Source organism: Rana temporaria, chromosome 3, assembly GCF_905171775.1.
Source record: "Rana temporaria chromosome 3, aRanTem1.1, whole genome shotgun sequence".
NCBI lineage: Eukaryota > Metazoa > Chordata > Amphibia > Anura > Ranidae > Rana > Rana temporaria.
The window spans coordinates 70,923,437-70,937,231 of NC_053491.1; the positions used below are offsets into that span (position 1 = coordinate 70,923,437).

The 13,795-nt window shown below is 47.0% G+C and overlaps 1 protein-coding gene across 1 annotated transcript in view; it reads right to left on the reverse strand.

Annotated features, from left to right (window-relative positions):
* DNAAF4 (dynein axonemal assembly factor 4) overlaps positions 1-10,989 on the reverse strand; it is a 60,820-nt gene extending 49,831 nt beyond the window's left edge. The window contains exons 1-4 of the mRNA XM_040342729.1: positions 10,793-10,989; positions 4,809-4,956; positions 2,775-2,908; positions 858-1,065 (exon numbers count right to left, since the gene is read on the reverse strand). Coding sequence (XP_040198663.1) covers positions 858-1,065; positions 2,775-2,908; positions 4,809-4,956; positions 10,793-10,915 — 613 coding nt within the window. The 5' untranslated portion in view covers positions 10,916-10,989. The remainder of the gene's footprint in view (positions 1-857; positions 1,066-2,774; positions 2,909-4,808; positions 4,957-10,792) is intronic.
* Positions 10,990-13,795: the final 2,806 nt, after the last annotated feature.

Below are 13,795 nucleotides of genomic sequence, written 5' to 3' on the forward strand. Positions count from 1 at the left end.
ATCAGGCGCATAGATAAGACCGCTCAGACTCAGAGATATGACAGCGTATCTGGAGATACGCCGTTGTATCTCCTTTGAGAATCTGGGCCTATACCAGTAATTTTCCTACTTACAGAGGAACTCTAACTATTGCTATATAAAAGATTATGGCTATGTGTATATTTTAGCTGATATTCTGTATCAATGTAAATATAGGCTATATATTGTCAATTTCCTCTCAGTTAGTATTGGGGGGCTGAGGGGGGGGGGGGAATAGAATGCATAAAGATAAAAAAAAAATACTTCTGTCTATACAACTACTTTAAAGCGGAGTTCAACCCTATTTTACAACTTGTTCTGAAAGGAATGACCTACCCTCCACCACTTGTTTTTGGATAATGATTTTTTATTTATTTTTACTTACCTTATGTGAAGTACTGAGTCTACTTTCATCCCACGGCATAATTTCCTCCTTCACCCGCTGCCTTCTGGGACCTCTGTGTGTCCCAGAAGATGACGGGCCATTCAGAAAGCGCCACGCGTCTTGTGCTTGCGCAGTAGGAAACCGGCGGTGAAACCTGCAGGCTCCACTGCCAGTTTCCCTTAGTTACAATGGCGGCACCTGCACCCAAGCTAATGGACGGATCGGCCACAGGGGGCCCGACATCACAAGCTCCCTGGACAGGTAAGTGTCCTTATTAAAAGTCAGCAGCTACAGTGTTTGTAACTGCTGGCTTTTAAAAAAAAGTTTGTGGCTGGAACACCACTTTAAGTAGTGGATGTGTATGGATTATTTTTGGAGAATAAATAAATAGTTCAGTCACTGTCACACAACATTTTATGTAAATGACAGTCACCTATAACAATAACTAGATTACCTTGTGGATGTTTTTTTTGATTATTAGCATTTTTGGATTTGTTTATAGCATTTTTTCTCTTCTCTTCCTCTCTCCTCTGCTGCTCCTCCTGGATTCTCCTCTGCTCTTCTATTCTCTGTCGTTCCTTAAATCTTTCCAGCTCTTCACTCGCTTTCCGCCTCTCCTCTTCTTTAATAGTTTCTATTTGCTTTCTTTCTTCTTCGTCAATCTAAAAAAAAGGTTAAAATAATTTTAACTAGGGTTGTCCCGATACCACTTTTTTAGGACCGAGTACAAGTACCGATACTTTTTTTCCCCACAGATGCAGCCATGTCCCCCATATATGCAGCCATGTCCCCCACATATGCAGCCATGTCCCCCACATATGCAGCCATGTCCCCCCACATATGCAGCCATGTCCCCCCACATATGCAGCCATGTCCCCCACATATGCAGCCATGTCCCCCACATATGCAGCCATGTCCCCCCACATATGCAGCCATGTCCCCCCATATATGCAGCCATGTCCCCCACATATGCAGCCATGTCCCCCCACATATGCAGCCATGTCCCCCCACATATGCAGCCATGTCCCCCACATATGCAGCCATGTCCCCCACATATGCAGCCATGTCCCCCCACATATGCAGCCATGTCCCCCCATATATGCAGCCATGTCCCCCACATATGCAGCCATGTCCCCCCACATATGCAGCCATGTCCCCCCACATATGCAGCCATGTCCCCCCATACCTAGATGCCGCCGCCTAGTTAATCAGCGTGCGTCGCGTATAGACACTCCCCCTTGCTCGGGATTGGACGGGTGATCTGCACTTTGATAGACAGATCACCCTGTCCAATCCCGAGCAAGGGGGAGTGTCTATACGCGGCGTGGCAGGGAACAGACAGCTATTCAAATGAAAGCTGTAATGTTCCCCGCACGCTGATTAAATAGGCGGCGGGGGCGTTGCGGTATGCGGCGGCATTGCGGCGGCGACGGCAGTATCGGATCTGGCATTTGCGGGAGTACAAGTACTTCCGCAAATGCTCAGTATCGGTCCCGATACTGGTATCGGTATCGGGACAACCCTAATTTTAACATTTATTTTTATTTTTAAATCAATGTGAATATGACTCCCTATACTGTATATGGGATACAGAGCCATCATTATATAATAATAATAAAAAAAATGGGCCTTTAAAATCACTTTAAAGCCTAGTACATACTGGCCAAATCTTAGGTGGCATCAGCCGGTTCATTAGAAACTGGCCGTCATTCAGCCCGTGGGTACTGCAGTCGGGCCGGCTTCTGTCGAAGGAGCGTGACCGAAAAAGGTCTCCTGATCAGCCAATGGCCGAGAGTGCTGACCGGAGTATTCTGGCGGGAGGGCTGCCCCCCTGTCAGAACACAATAGCACAGCAGGGGAGATCACTGTACTAACATTGGATAGTTAGTACAGAAGCTCCTCCTGAGCTGTACCAGGCTTATCTGTAAGCCCCCCATTCACACCTGAGAGTTTCACACCTTTCCCGAAATTCAACAAACCTCAAGAAGAACAATCGTATTATTCCTAACAGGGTCAATCGCACTTGTGTGTTCAATCGCATGTAGCGCAAAGCTGAAAAAAATACACAAGATTCTTATGGGCAGAATTTCATTTTTTTGGCCCCCTAGACTTGATGATGCATGTTTTTTAGAGCGTCTATGGGGCCAAAAACATGTGATCTTTCACCTGTACTTCAAGTAAGGAAAAAAGTGTCTAAATTGCTGTGTGTCAGTGAGGCATAAGAAGTCATCAGTCACGTTAGTTCCTCTGCGACATCTGAGAGCGATGTTAAGCCCCTCTACAGATGCATGAATCCGTCTCACTATGGAAATGTTCTGTAATGGCATGACATGGGCTCCTTTTTATTAAATCAGACATATATGTTACTGACCTTCATCATGACCTCCAGAGAGTACTTCTCGTTTTCTCTCTTCCTCATCGCTTTGGCCTCTGCATCTTCTTTAGCTTTCTCCTGCACTCTATCAACAGCTTTCTCTCTGACTTTCTGCATTGCTTCCTTTTCCACTAGAAAATAAGAAAAAATAAAAACACTGAATGTATTTGTAGCTAAACATGTTTTTTTAGGGGGTCTGCATAAGTGAACATAAAAGATCTGCATATTTTTTAGTTCAAGAACAGTTGTAATTTATTAAAATGTAGTGCAGGGGTTGAAAAATGTGCTTGGAATCTAGGAGCCAGCTAAAAAAGTTAGGAGCCAGAAAACGCGCCATGTCCCGACTAATTTTTTATTTTTTTTGCCCCCCCTTCCAAGCCAAGTCGCCAGGACCCTATTTCTAGTCGCCATGGCGACCTGGCGCCCGGGATTTGTCGAGCCCTGATGTAGTGACCCTCCCCTCTCCAGCCTTGCAGAACTAGTCTGCACCCTCCTAATGGCCCGTACACACAATCTGAAAATCGAATGGCAGATCATCCGTGTTTTTATTTGCTTGCTAGTCACATATCAAAAATGGAAAGTTTACTAAAGTGACAAAAATTCTCGTACAACACAATAAAAAAAAAAATCTATGCATTAAGGTGAAAAACCTCCTGTGCTGCAGCAGACCTCCAGAGCCCTTTTACTTACCTGAACCCAGTCTTTCCAGCGACAGGGATGAGCCCAGCAGCTTCAGCTGCTGTCTCTGGGTCCTGATTGGGTAGATAGCAGCAGGAGCCATTGGCTCCCGCTGCTGTCAATCAAGTCCAATGATGCGGGAGCGGGGCCGGGAACTGCTGTCTGTGTCAATGGACACAGCAGCAGGACACAGGAGTGCCCCCAGGAAAAGTGCTTCTCTGCTGGGGCACGCGAGAAGAGGAGGTGGCGAAGGGAAGGGACCCCAGAAGAGGAGGATCGGGTCCACTTTGTGCAAAACCCTTGCATAGAGGAGGCAAGACTTTACAACCCTTTTAAGCTATTCTGTCAGAGAAAAGCGGCTCAATCAGCACTGCAGGCAACAGGGCCCCAGCGTTGATCTGTGTATTCAGACAGTGGTAGGGAGAGTCTCCCTGTCGTCAGAATACAATAGTGCAGCAGGGAGGCATTCACCCCCATACACTTCAGAAGTATTGATGGGACAATCAATTCAGTTTTTTTCATTCAGGACAGCGGGAAGCAGCCAGCTTAGCCCCCCTTTGGCTTCAATTGTATTGTAACTTCCTTTATACTGCACACTGAACTGGGAGAATTTCCATCAGTTTGCGACTATGCCCGCTTAACAGAAGTCGATCATTTAATTGACTTCTGTTGAAGGTACATGTTGGAATATTTATTTTTTTTCCGTGGCAACAGCCAATTAGTGGGACCTGCTGTCAGAATACAATGTGCCGACCGGTGTGGGCAGAGCTGCTGTTAGAAACCATGGGGTCCCATACAGATGTAGCAGCCTCTTTGGTAGGTGCTAAAGTGCGAGCAAAGTTTTGGGTTTCCCTGCATACAAGGGAGGCTTTAAGGTACATTTAGGCGTTCTCTGCCTACCAGGGAGCAGTGATCCATTGATAGGATCTGCTCATTGTGCTCAGATGCTGCTCATGTTATCTGCCTGTTTCAGATAGGAGGACACAGGAGCAGAGAGGAGACAGATAGCAGGGATGCAGATGACAGAGGCATGTAAACTGAACCCGGTGTCAGGGCTCAGCAGCCATCATACACCTTGTTCAGTTTACAGAGGGGAGGGTAGAAACTGGCAGGATCAGCCAGGTTTTTTAGGTGTTGCAGGGGGCCAAATGACACAGGACGAGCACTGTGTCATATAACATGCTTTAAAGGAGCAGGATCTATTTCTTTTGATGGGGGGGGGGGGGGTTAACAAACACTTTAGGAAGCAGAGCAAGAAAGGTATTATTTAAAATGCAACTCATATTAAATGCAGTCTTACGGCTCTTGTTTTGCAGTGTTGCTGCAAAAAAAAAAAACTTTGAACATACTTACTATTAGCAGGAGACAGGGTGTCCCAAATAGACCGCTCCTGCTTATGTAGGGTAAAGAGGATGACTCCATTGCCAATCTTTGCACTACTTTTGTCAACATCAATAGGTGACAGTGGAAATAATTCAAACAAGAATGGAGGAAAACTTGCCTATATATTAGAAAAAGAACACAAAACAGGTTATTATTCATTATCGTAAGATAAAAGAAAAAGGCAGCTCAGCCCCCACCACTCTCTACCATTCACTCTTTAACTCACCACACTCTGCCAATCCAAAGCCAGTTTGGTAGTATTCATTTTTTAAGTATGTAGTTAAAGTGGTTGTAAACTTCAGACAAGGAATAAGAACAAAGCATATTCCTCTATAGCGAGTACTTGTCTCAATTAAGAGCACTAAGTGTCATTTCTCTCTGTTGCTTTGTTCCTCTGCTATCAGCATGAATCACTTTTGACAAGTTTTCCCGACACCAAGAGAAAAAAAGTGACAGGGGAGAGACCTCCAGCTGATTGACAACCTCAGCTCTGTTCCTATTTGCTGTGTGGAGGAGGGTGTGTTAAGCCGCGTACACACGATCAGTTTTCTCACCAGGAAAACTGTCATGTTTTCTCTTGGATGAGAAAACTGACCGTGTGTACACAGGCAAAAGGAACCAAGCCAGTCCTCGGTTTTCCCGTTGTGTTTCTCGGCTGTGTTTTCACCGCCGAGAAACCCGATCGTGTGTATCGCGGCATAACTTCCCTCCAATCGTGATCTGGAGGTCCCGCCAGTGACCATACCTCCTGTTCTAGACTGACAACATAGAGCCACTCCCTTGCCTTGACCCCCAGATCATGCTGCTGACCAACCCAGAGATTGAAAGAAGTCTGCTAATTCGTTCTGACGAAGGAGCCACCTACCAAAAGTACTGACTCAATTTTTACATACAGAGCCTTTTATTTCATCCCAAGCAAGAAGACTGGATCCTGGCCTACATCCAAGACCAAAAGTTGTTCAGTTCATCAGAGTTTGGCAGATGTTGGCTGCTTCCGAGCGAGTCTATGGCACCAAATCGATTTTGCTGGCATCGGGTACGAGATGGTAATTCCAAACACTCCAGGACCGCCAGCACCTCTATGGATACATCAGGGAAAGTTTTCCCCTACAGTGCTTTTGGCTTTTCCATTAGTTTGCAAGCCACCACATTCTGGTAAGCTGCTATCTTCTACATTGGTGGTGGATAACACAGAGGATCTGAGGAAGCTCTCCTATACATATACCGTGTTTCCCCGAAAATAATCCTGGGTTTTATATTCATTTTGGCAACAAAAGACACAGTAGGGCTTATTTTTGGGGTAGGTCTTACCATGTAATGTGCTGTCTTCTCTCCTCCTCTCTCTCCCTGCCTGTCAGGAATCCCCAGTGTGAACTGAGTTAAAATGCTTGTAAAATCCTATAAATCACTGTATTACAGTATTATGTGATGTACAATGTGTGTTTCTGTAATACAATTGTGCCAAATACCTTCGTTATAGCGCCGCTCTGCGCTTCTGTGACCCGCCAGAGCTCTCTTCCCCCGCAATTATATTACAGAAACACACACATTGTACATTATATTCTACTGTAATATAGTGGATTATAGGATTTTACAGGTTTTTTTAAACTAGGGCTTATTTTCAGGGTAAGGCTTATATTGCAACCCTCCTGGAAAATAACGCTAGGTCTTATTTTCGGGGAAACACGGTAGCTATCTGTTTTACTCTTCACTTGTGCATATTGCCCTTCTGGGACACTGAAATCTATTTTTCACTATTTATTGTTTTTTTTTCCCCTTTCTTTTTAGATGTTATGTTATTTTTTGATGAACTTTAATATTCCATTATATCACAATGTTAAATTTATTTTTGAGGTCACGTTACATGTGTCATCGCTGCACTATACGTGTATTAATTGAGAATCTGTGGCAAGACTTGAAAATTGCTGTTCACAGACGCTCTCCATCCAATCTGACAGAGCGTGAGCTATTTTTCAAACAAGAATGGGCAAAAATGTCACTCTCTAAATGTGCAAAGCTGGTAGAGACATCCCCAAAAAGATCTGCAGCTGTAATTGCAGTGAAAGGTGGTTCTACAAAGTATTGACTGGGGGGCTGAATACAAATGCGTGCCACACTTTTCACATATTTGTAAAAAAAAAAAAAAATTGAAAACCATTTATAATTTTCCTTCCACTTCACAATTATGTGCCACTTTGTGTTGGTCTATCAAATAAAAAAAAATTTGGTTTTTGGTTGTAACATAACAAAATGTGGAAAATCTCAAGGGGTATGAATACTTTTTCAAGGCACGGTATATAGGAGGATTTGTTTAATCCCTGAAGCCCGTCACTTCACTGGAATGTAAGGGTTTACAACCAATTCTAGCTTAACCTATTACAGTGAAGGAACAGGGCGAAGGCTTCCACATTTTTGGATTGTGATCTTCCCCTTTACCATTCGTAAAATCAAGACTTCAAAATCCAGGAAAGCAGTAAAAAAAACCTCCAAAGTGTATTCCATGTATGGATATTTTATACATACTGTAGTTCCTGTGGTCTATCTTTGACCTATGTATAGTACCATACCTGGCTGATCCCCCTGGAAATCACTGAAGCAGACATCGCAACTCCAGTGAATTACCTTTGGCTTCCTGGGCCCCGCACCAAGTGGCTGCCTTGCTGCTTAGTGAGCACAGAAGGTCTGCCGCACAGCACGGGCACCATTTAGGAGGTCTGCCACACAGCATGAATGCTTTTAGCTAGATTCAGGATGGAGAGCGCATACCTGCGGCGGCGTAGCTTATGGCATTTAGGCTACGCCGCCGTAAGTTAGCGAGGCAAGTACACGATTCACAATGTACTTGCCTGCTAAGTTACGGCGGCGTAGCCTAAAGCGGGCGGGCGTAAGGGCGCCTAATTCAAAATAGGCTGAGGGGGCGTGTTTTATTTCAATCTAGGTTGACCTGACGTTTTTTGGGAACGGCGCATGCGCCGTCCGCCTACATTTCCCAGTGTGCATTGCGGCAACGAACGCCGCACGGGCCTATTGATTTCGACGTGGACGTAAATCCCTATTCACGGACGACTTTACGCAAAATTTTCGAATTTCGAAGCGGGAATGGCAGCCATACTTTAACATTACTATTCCAACTATTTGTTGGAATAACTTTAGGCCTGATAAAGCGTTACGTAAACGGCGTATCTGTATTGCATCGGCCGGGCGTACGTTCGTGAATAGGCGTATCCACTGATTTACATATTCTACGCCGACCGCAATGGAAGCGCCACCTAGCGGCCAGCCTAAATATTGCAACCTAAGATAGGATGGCGCAATCGTATCTTAGATATGTTTAAGCGTATCTCTGTTTGAGAATACACTTAAACATAGGTCGGCGCAGATTCTGAGTTAGGTCGGCGTATCTACTGATACGCCGACCTAACTCTACCTGATTCTAGCTATTTGAATTTTCTGTATGAATGCTAAGTTTTCTCTGATTGTACAGTGGAGAGCATGACATCACCATCCAGCCTCTCTAGCTCGTCCAATCGGAGAACGCTTTACATTCATTCAGAAAATGCAAAGCATTCTGTGAATGGCACCCAAGTTGAGAGGCTAACCAAACCACCTGTGTTCACAATGCAGCTGCTCAGCACAGGACCTGGAAACAAGTGGAGATCATGGGAGCTGCGGTGTCTTCTTCAGTAATTTCCATCTTCCAGGGGCATAGGCCAGGTAGAGTATATACATACTATTACATAGTTACATTGTTCCAGGCCTGAAGAATGTAACGATGTATAAAATATGTATAGCTGGAATTCAATTTTTAAAAAGGAGAATTTAAACCTTTTGAAAAAAATTAAATAAAAAATGCACCCATATTGCAAAAACTGCATGCATTATTTATTTTTTGCATTGGCGTCTTGGAAGAATTGCAACCATGATGAGTGGATGGGGAGTGCAATGCTCTGGCTCCTGTAGACTATTGCTGCAGCTCAGATCTGTACTGAAGACCTTCGATCAATGGACTACAAGTGACGTCATCACGCTTATGTTCCATTGAAAACTGCAGCCCATATGCCACTGTAGAAGACATTACTTATTTTTTCCCCTATTAACAGATTTCTGTGATTGAATGACACAACTCTGTGGGTGGAGCAACGCAGAGCCGAGCAGAATCCCGCTGTATTAGATCCTTAACCATTGAAATTAGGGTTGTCCCGATACCACTTTTTTAGGACCGAGTACAAGTACCGATACTTTTTTTCAAGTAGTCGCCGATACCGAATACCGATACTTTTTTTAAATGTGTCCCCAAATGCAGCCATGTCCCCCCACATATGCAGCCATGTCCCTCACATATGCAGCCATGTCCCTCTAGCCATGTCCCTCACATATGCAGCACTGTCCCTCTAGCCATGTCCCTCACATATGCAGCAATGTCCCTCTAGCCATGTCCCTCACATATGCAGCCACGTCCCTCACATATGCAGCCATGTCCCTCTAGCCATGTCCCTCACATATGCAGCCACGTCCCTCACATATGCAGCCATGTCCCTCTAGCCATGTCCCTCACATATGCAGCAATGTCCCTCTAGCCATGTCCCTCACATATGCAGCCATGTCCCTCTAGCCATGTCCCTCACATATGCAGCCACGTCCCTCACATATGCAGCCACGTCCCTCACATATGCAGCCATGTCCCTCACATATGCAGCACTGTCCCTCTAGCCATGTCCCTCACATATGCAGCAATGTCCCTCTAGCCATGTCCCTCACATATGCAGCCATGTCCCTCTAGCCATGTCCCTCACATATGCAGCCACGTCCCTCACATATGCAGCAATGTCCCTCTAGCCATGTCCCTCACATATGCAGCAATGTCCCTCTAGCCATGGCCCTCGACGCGGCGATGCGGCGGCAGCGGCGGGGGGGGGGGGAAGGGGGGGGGGAAAGTATTCTATTTAGGTATCGGGGGTATTTGCGCGAGTACGAGTACTCCCGCAAATACTCGGTATCGGTCCCGATACCGATACTGGTATCGGTATCTGGACAACCCTAATTGAAATATTGTCCAGCTTTAGGGGTCATCCACACCGGAGAAAACACACTGCCGGTGACTTGTCGTTAAGGTTCCCCTATCGAGATGGTTCCTGCGAGGACTGCGCATGCGCAATCCTTGCCGACGGAAATCTCCGAACCTCGGCCGGCATCCAGGCTCATTCCTTAACATCCCCGTGGATTGGAGGATGTTAAAAAAAGAGCCAGGAGGCCGAGCGAAGCGACGACGTGAGGCCGACTGGCCACTTTCCTCAAATTCCACGTCGCCCTGGATGCCGGCCGAGGTTCGGAGATTTCCGTTGGCAAGTCCGTTGCGCAGTCCTTACAGGAACCATCTTGATAGCCGGAACCAGATCATCAGATCACCGGCCATTAGATGTGAGGACCCCAGCGGCAGTTCCTGCAATTAGCCCTGAGCAGGCAGCCCCTGGGCTTCCCACATCAGCAGGTGTGAATGCACCTTTTAGGAAAACCTGTAGTGTGGAAGTATGGACGCTGCCATGGCTGAACGCACCTTTAGGGAAAATGCTAGCTACCTGGCTGTCATGCTGACTCAGTGTTTTCAGTACCTTCCACCCTGGATTACTAGCCCACAACAAGTAGGCAGATTAGGAGTATTGCCAAACAACTTTCCTGGTAGACGTGCTTGTTCCAGGCCGCAAAGTATCAACCGGCGTGACAGCCAGGCGTCTAGCAATTTCAGAAGGAGTTCAGCATGACAGCCAGCCAGGTATTTAGCATTTTCGTGAGATGCATATGACAGTCCGATGCCTAGCAATTTCAGGAGGCGTTAAGCAGGACAGCCAGACATCTAGCATTTTCAGGAGGTGCCTGACAGCCAGGTTTCTAGCCTTTTTGGTAGGTGCCCAATGACTGTCAGACTTTTCAGTAGGAGGAGGTGATCAGTACCTCACCTTGATGTAGTCCTCGGTACAGAGCACATTACTCTGGCACGCCTTGGCTCCCTTTAGCGGCACAGATATAAAAATCTCCTTCTCAGTCTGCTGCCAGGTGAAATCCTTCACTATGATCGGCATGTTCCCGGTTCGAACGGTATCATCTGTTGCTATGGCAACTGACAACTTCCTGGTGTCTTCCGCATTCTGTAGCAGTGCCATATCCGGCTGTGTACATCTTCCCGCTGATTGGTGGGAGCGGGAATGACGTGTTGTGTTTTACTGAGCCTCGTGCAGATGGCGGGCTCACCTCTATAGGGAGATTAGAGCGATGTGACATAACAGAACTCCCATTGACTGCTGTATAATTAATTGTACTGTACAATACAAACATGTCTTCTGTCCTCCCCACTGTACACACACCTCTGTCACCTGTCCTGGGAGGTCTATGGTGACAGTGAGGGGTTTCCTCCCCTGCACATTATCACAGACTTAGAAACTGGGGGCAATTATATTGGAATAAATCCCCCTACTAGTGTCCCACTGGAGATATTGGGAGAATGTATGGATTGTTCCTGGGACTCTTCTACTTGTCATATTAGCCACAGCCAAGGTTGGGGTTCTGTGAGAGACATGGGCTGTGCCCGGGGCTCCTGAGGTGGAGGCAACCAGTCAGAGCATTTACCTCACACAGATAGAGTCCTCTGCAATGGCTAACAGACGCCAGCTGTAATGAGGCGTCAGCTGTAGGGTCGGGGTAGGCAACATTAACCACTTCCATACCAGGCACTTACGCACCTTCCCGCCCAGGCCAATTTTCAGCTTTTAGCACTGTCGCACTTTGAATGGCAATTGCGCGGTCGTGCGACGTTGCTCCCAAACAAAATTGGCGTCCTTTTTCCCACAAATAGAGGTTTCTTTTGGTGGTATTTGATCACCTCTGCGATTTTTTTTTGCGCAACAACTAAAAAAAGACTGAAAATTTTGAAAAAAATTATGTTTTTATTTTTTTCTGTTAATTTTTTTGTAAATAAGTAAGTTTTCTCTTTCAATTACGGGCACTGATATGGCGGCACTGATGGGCACCGATGAGATGGCACTGATGGACATCGATGAGGTAGTACTGACTGGCACAGATGAGGTGGCACTGATTGGCAGCGCTGGTATGCGGCACTGATGGGCACACATAGGCGGCACTGATGGGCAGACATAGGCGGCACTGATGGGCACACATAGGCGACACTGATGGGCACACATAGGTGGCACTGATGGGCACACATAGGCGGCACTGATGGGCACTCATGGGCGGCACTGGGCACTCATAGGCGGCACAGATGGGCACTCATGGGTGGCACTTATGGGTGGCACAGATGGGCACTGATAGGTGGGCACTGGGCATGGATGGGCACTGTGGGGTGGCACTGATGGACACTGTGGGGTGGCACTGATGGACACCTGGGTGGCACTGATGGACACTGTGGGGCGGCACTGATCTACCCATGTTGCCAGTCAGTGCCCATTTCTGGGCACTGATTGGCATCTTTTTTTTTTTTTTAAAGCTTTTTTTTTTTTTTTCAAGGCTTTTTTTTTTTTTGCCCTTCCCTGGTGGTCCAGTGTGGCGATCCAAAGGGGGGCTGCGCTGATAAACAATCAGCGCGAACCCCCCCTGTCAGGAGTGCCACCGATCGGCTCTCTTCTACTCACATCTGTCAGACGCGAGTGAGGAAGAGCCATCAACAGCTCTTACTGTTTACATCGTGATCAGCCGTCATTGGACACAGCTGATCACGTGGTAAAGAGCCTCCACCGATCGCGGCATGAAATCCTGCAGGACGTCCAGTCAGGATTTCAAAACCACTTCCCGGACGTAAATCGGCTATAGGTCGGGCGGGAAGTGGTTAAAGAGGTGGAGGTCTACCTGAACAACATGGGAGATGTCAAAGATCACCAGGCATAGTGTCACCTCCTCACATCGGATGCCCACACTATAGCCAAAAGATGGCTACAGCGCAGGCTTAAATTGCTGGGTGGAAGCGGGGCAATTGCCCTCCCACCCGAGAAAATAGTGAGCAGGCTGTCGGTGACATAGTGGACCACCGCCGCCACGGGTAAGCGAGCAGAGAGCAGTGGTGACATTATACTGTGACCCCCCCCCAATTAAAAAGCCTTTTTTTTTTGTAGCTTGTGCTGATGCCGACCACCCCCCCTCACAAATTCCATCAGCGCTGCTGCCACAGGGCAGCAGCGCCGAAACTGAGAGGCTCTGTGAAGAGATACAGGCAGAGCCGCAGCTGTGGTGGATTTCACCCCTCCCTCTCCTCCTTGAGCTGAACAGCTCTCATTCACCTCGTGTTCTGATGAGCTGGTTCCTACCATCGATATGGTTCCTTCCAGAGTGCGCAGGCGCAATCCGAGCCGACGGAAAACTCAGAGCGGGAACAGCTGTTCGTCAGCTGTAGACGCGCTCGCTCCCGATGGCTGATTATACACTCTATAGTACACGCCGCTCTACACAGCAAGGGGCGGATGTGATATTGACCAGTGTTTTTTTGATTGGTTATCCACGCCGCTCTTTACAGCAAGGGGCGGATGTGATACTGAGCAGTCCTTTTTTGGGGGATGTTTTTTTCTTTATAAAATAGACGTCTCACATCCGCCCCTTGCTGTATAGAGCAGCGTGGATAACCAATCAAAAAAGCATTGCTCAATATCACATCCACCCCTTGTTGCGTAGAGAGGCGTGTACTATAGAGCGCCGTGTATACGCAGGCATCTGGAGCGAGCTCGTCTAAGCTGACAATCAGCTGTTGAGGCTCTGAGATTTCCGTGGCCTCCTACTGCGCCTGTGCAGTCGAGGCAGGAACCATATCGATGGAGGAACCAGCTCGACAAGACACCGGCAATGCCCGCTCCTATTGGCTGCATTCAGGGTCGATGACTGGGAAACTAACAACAAAAAAGATTATGGGACATGTAGTCCCGGATACCAGCAGGCCCCAGAACGATTCCCTGAGAGTGTAA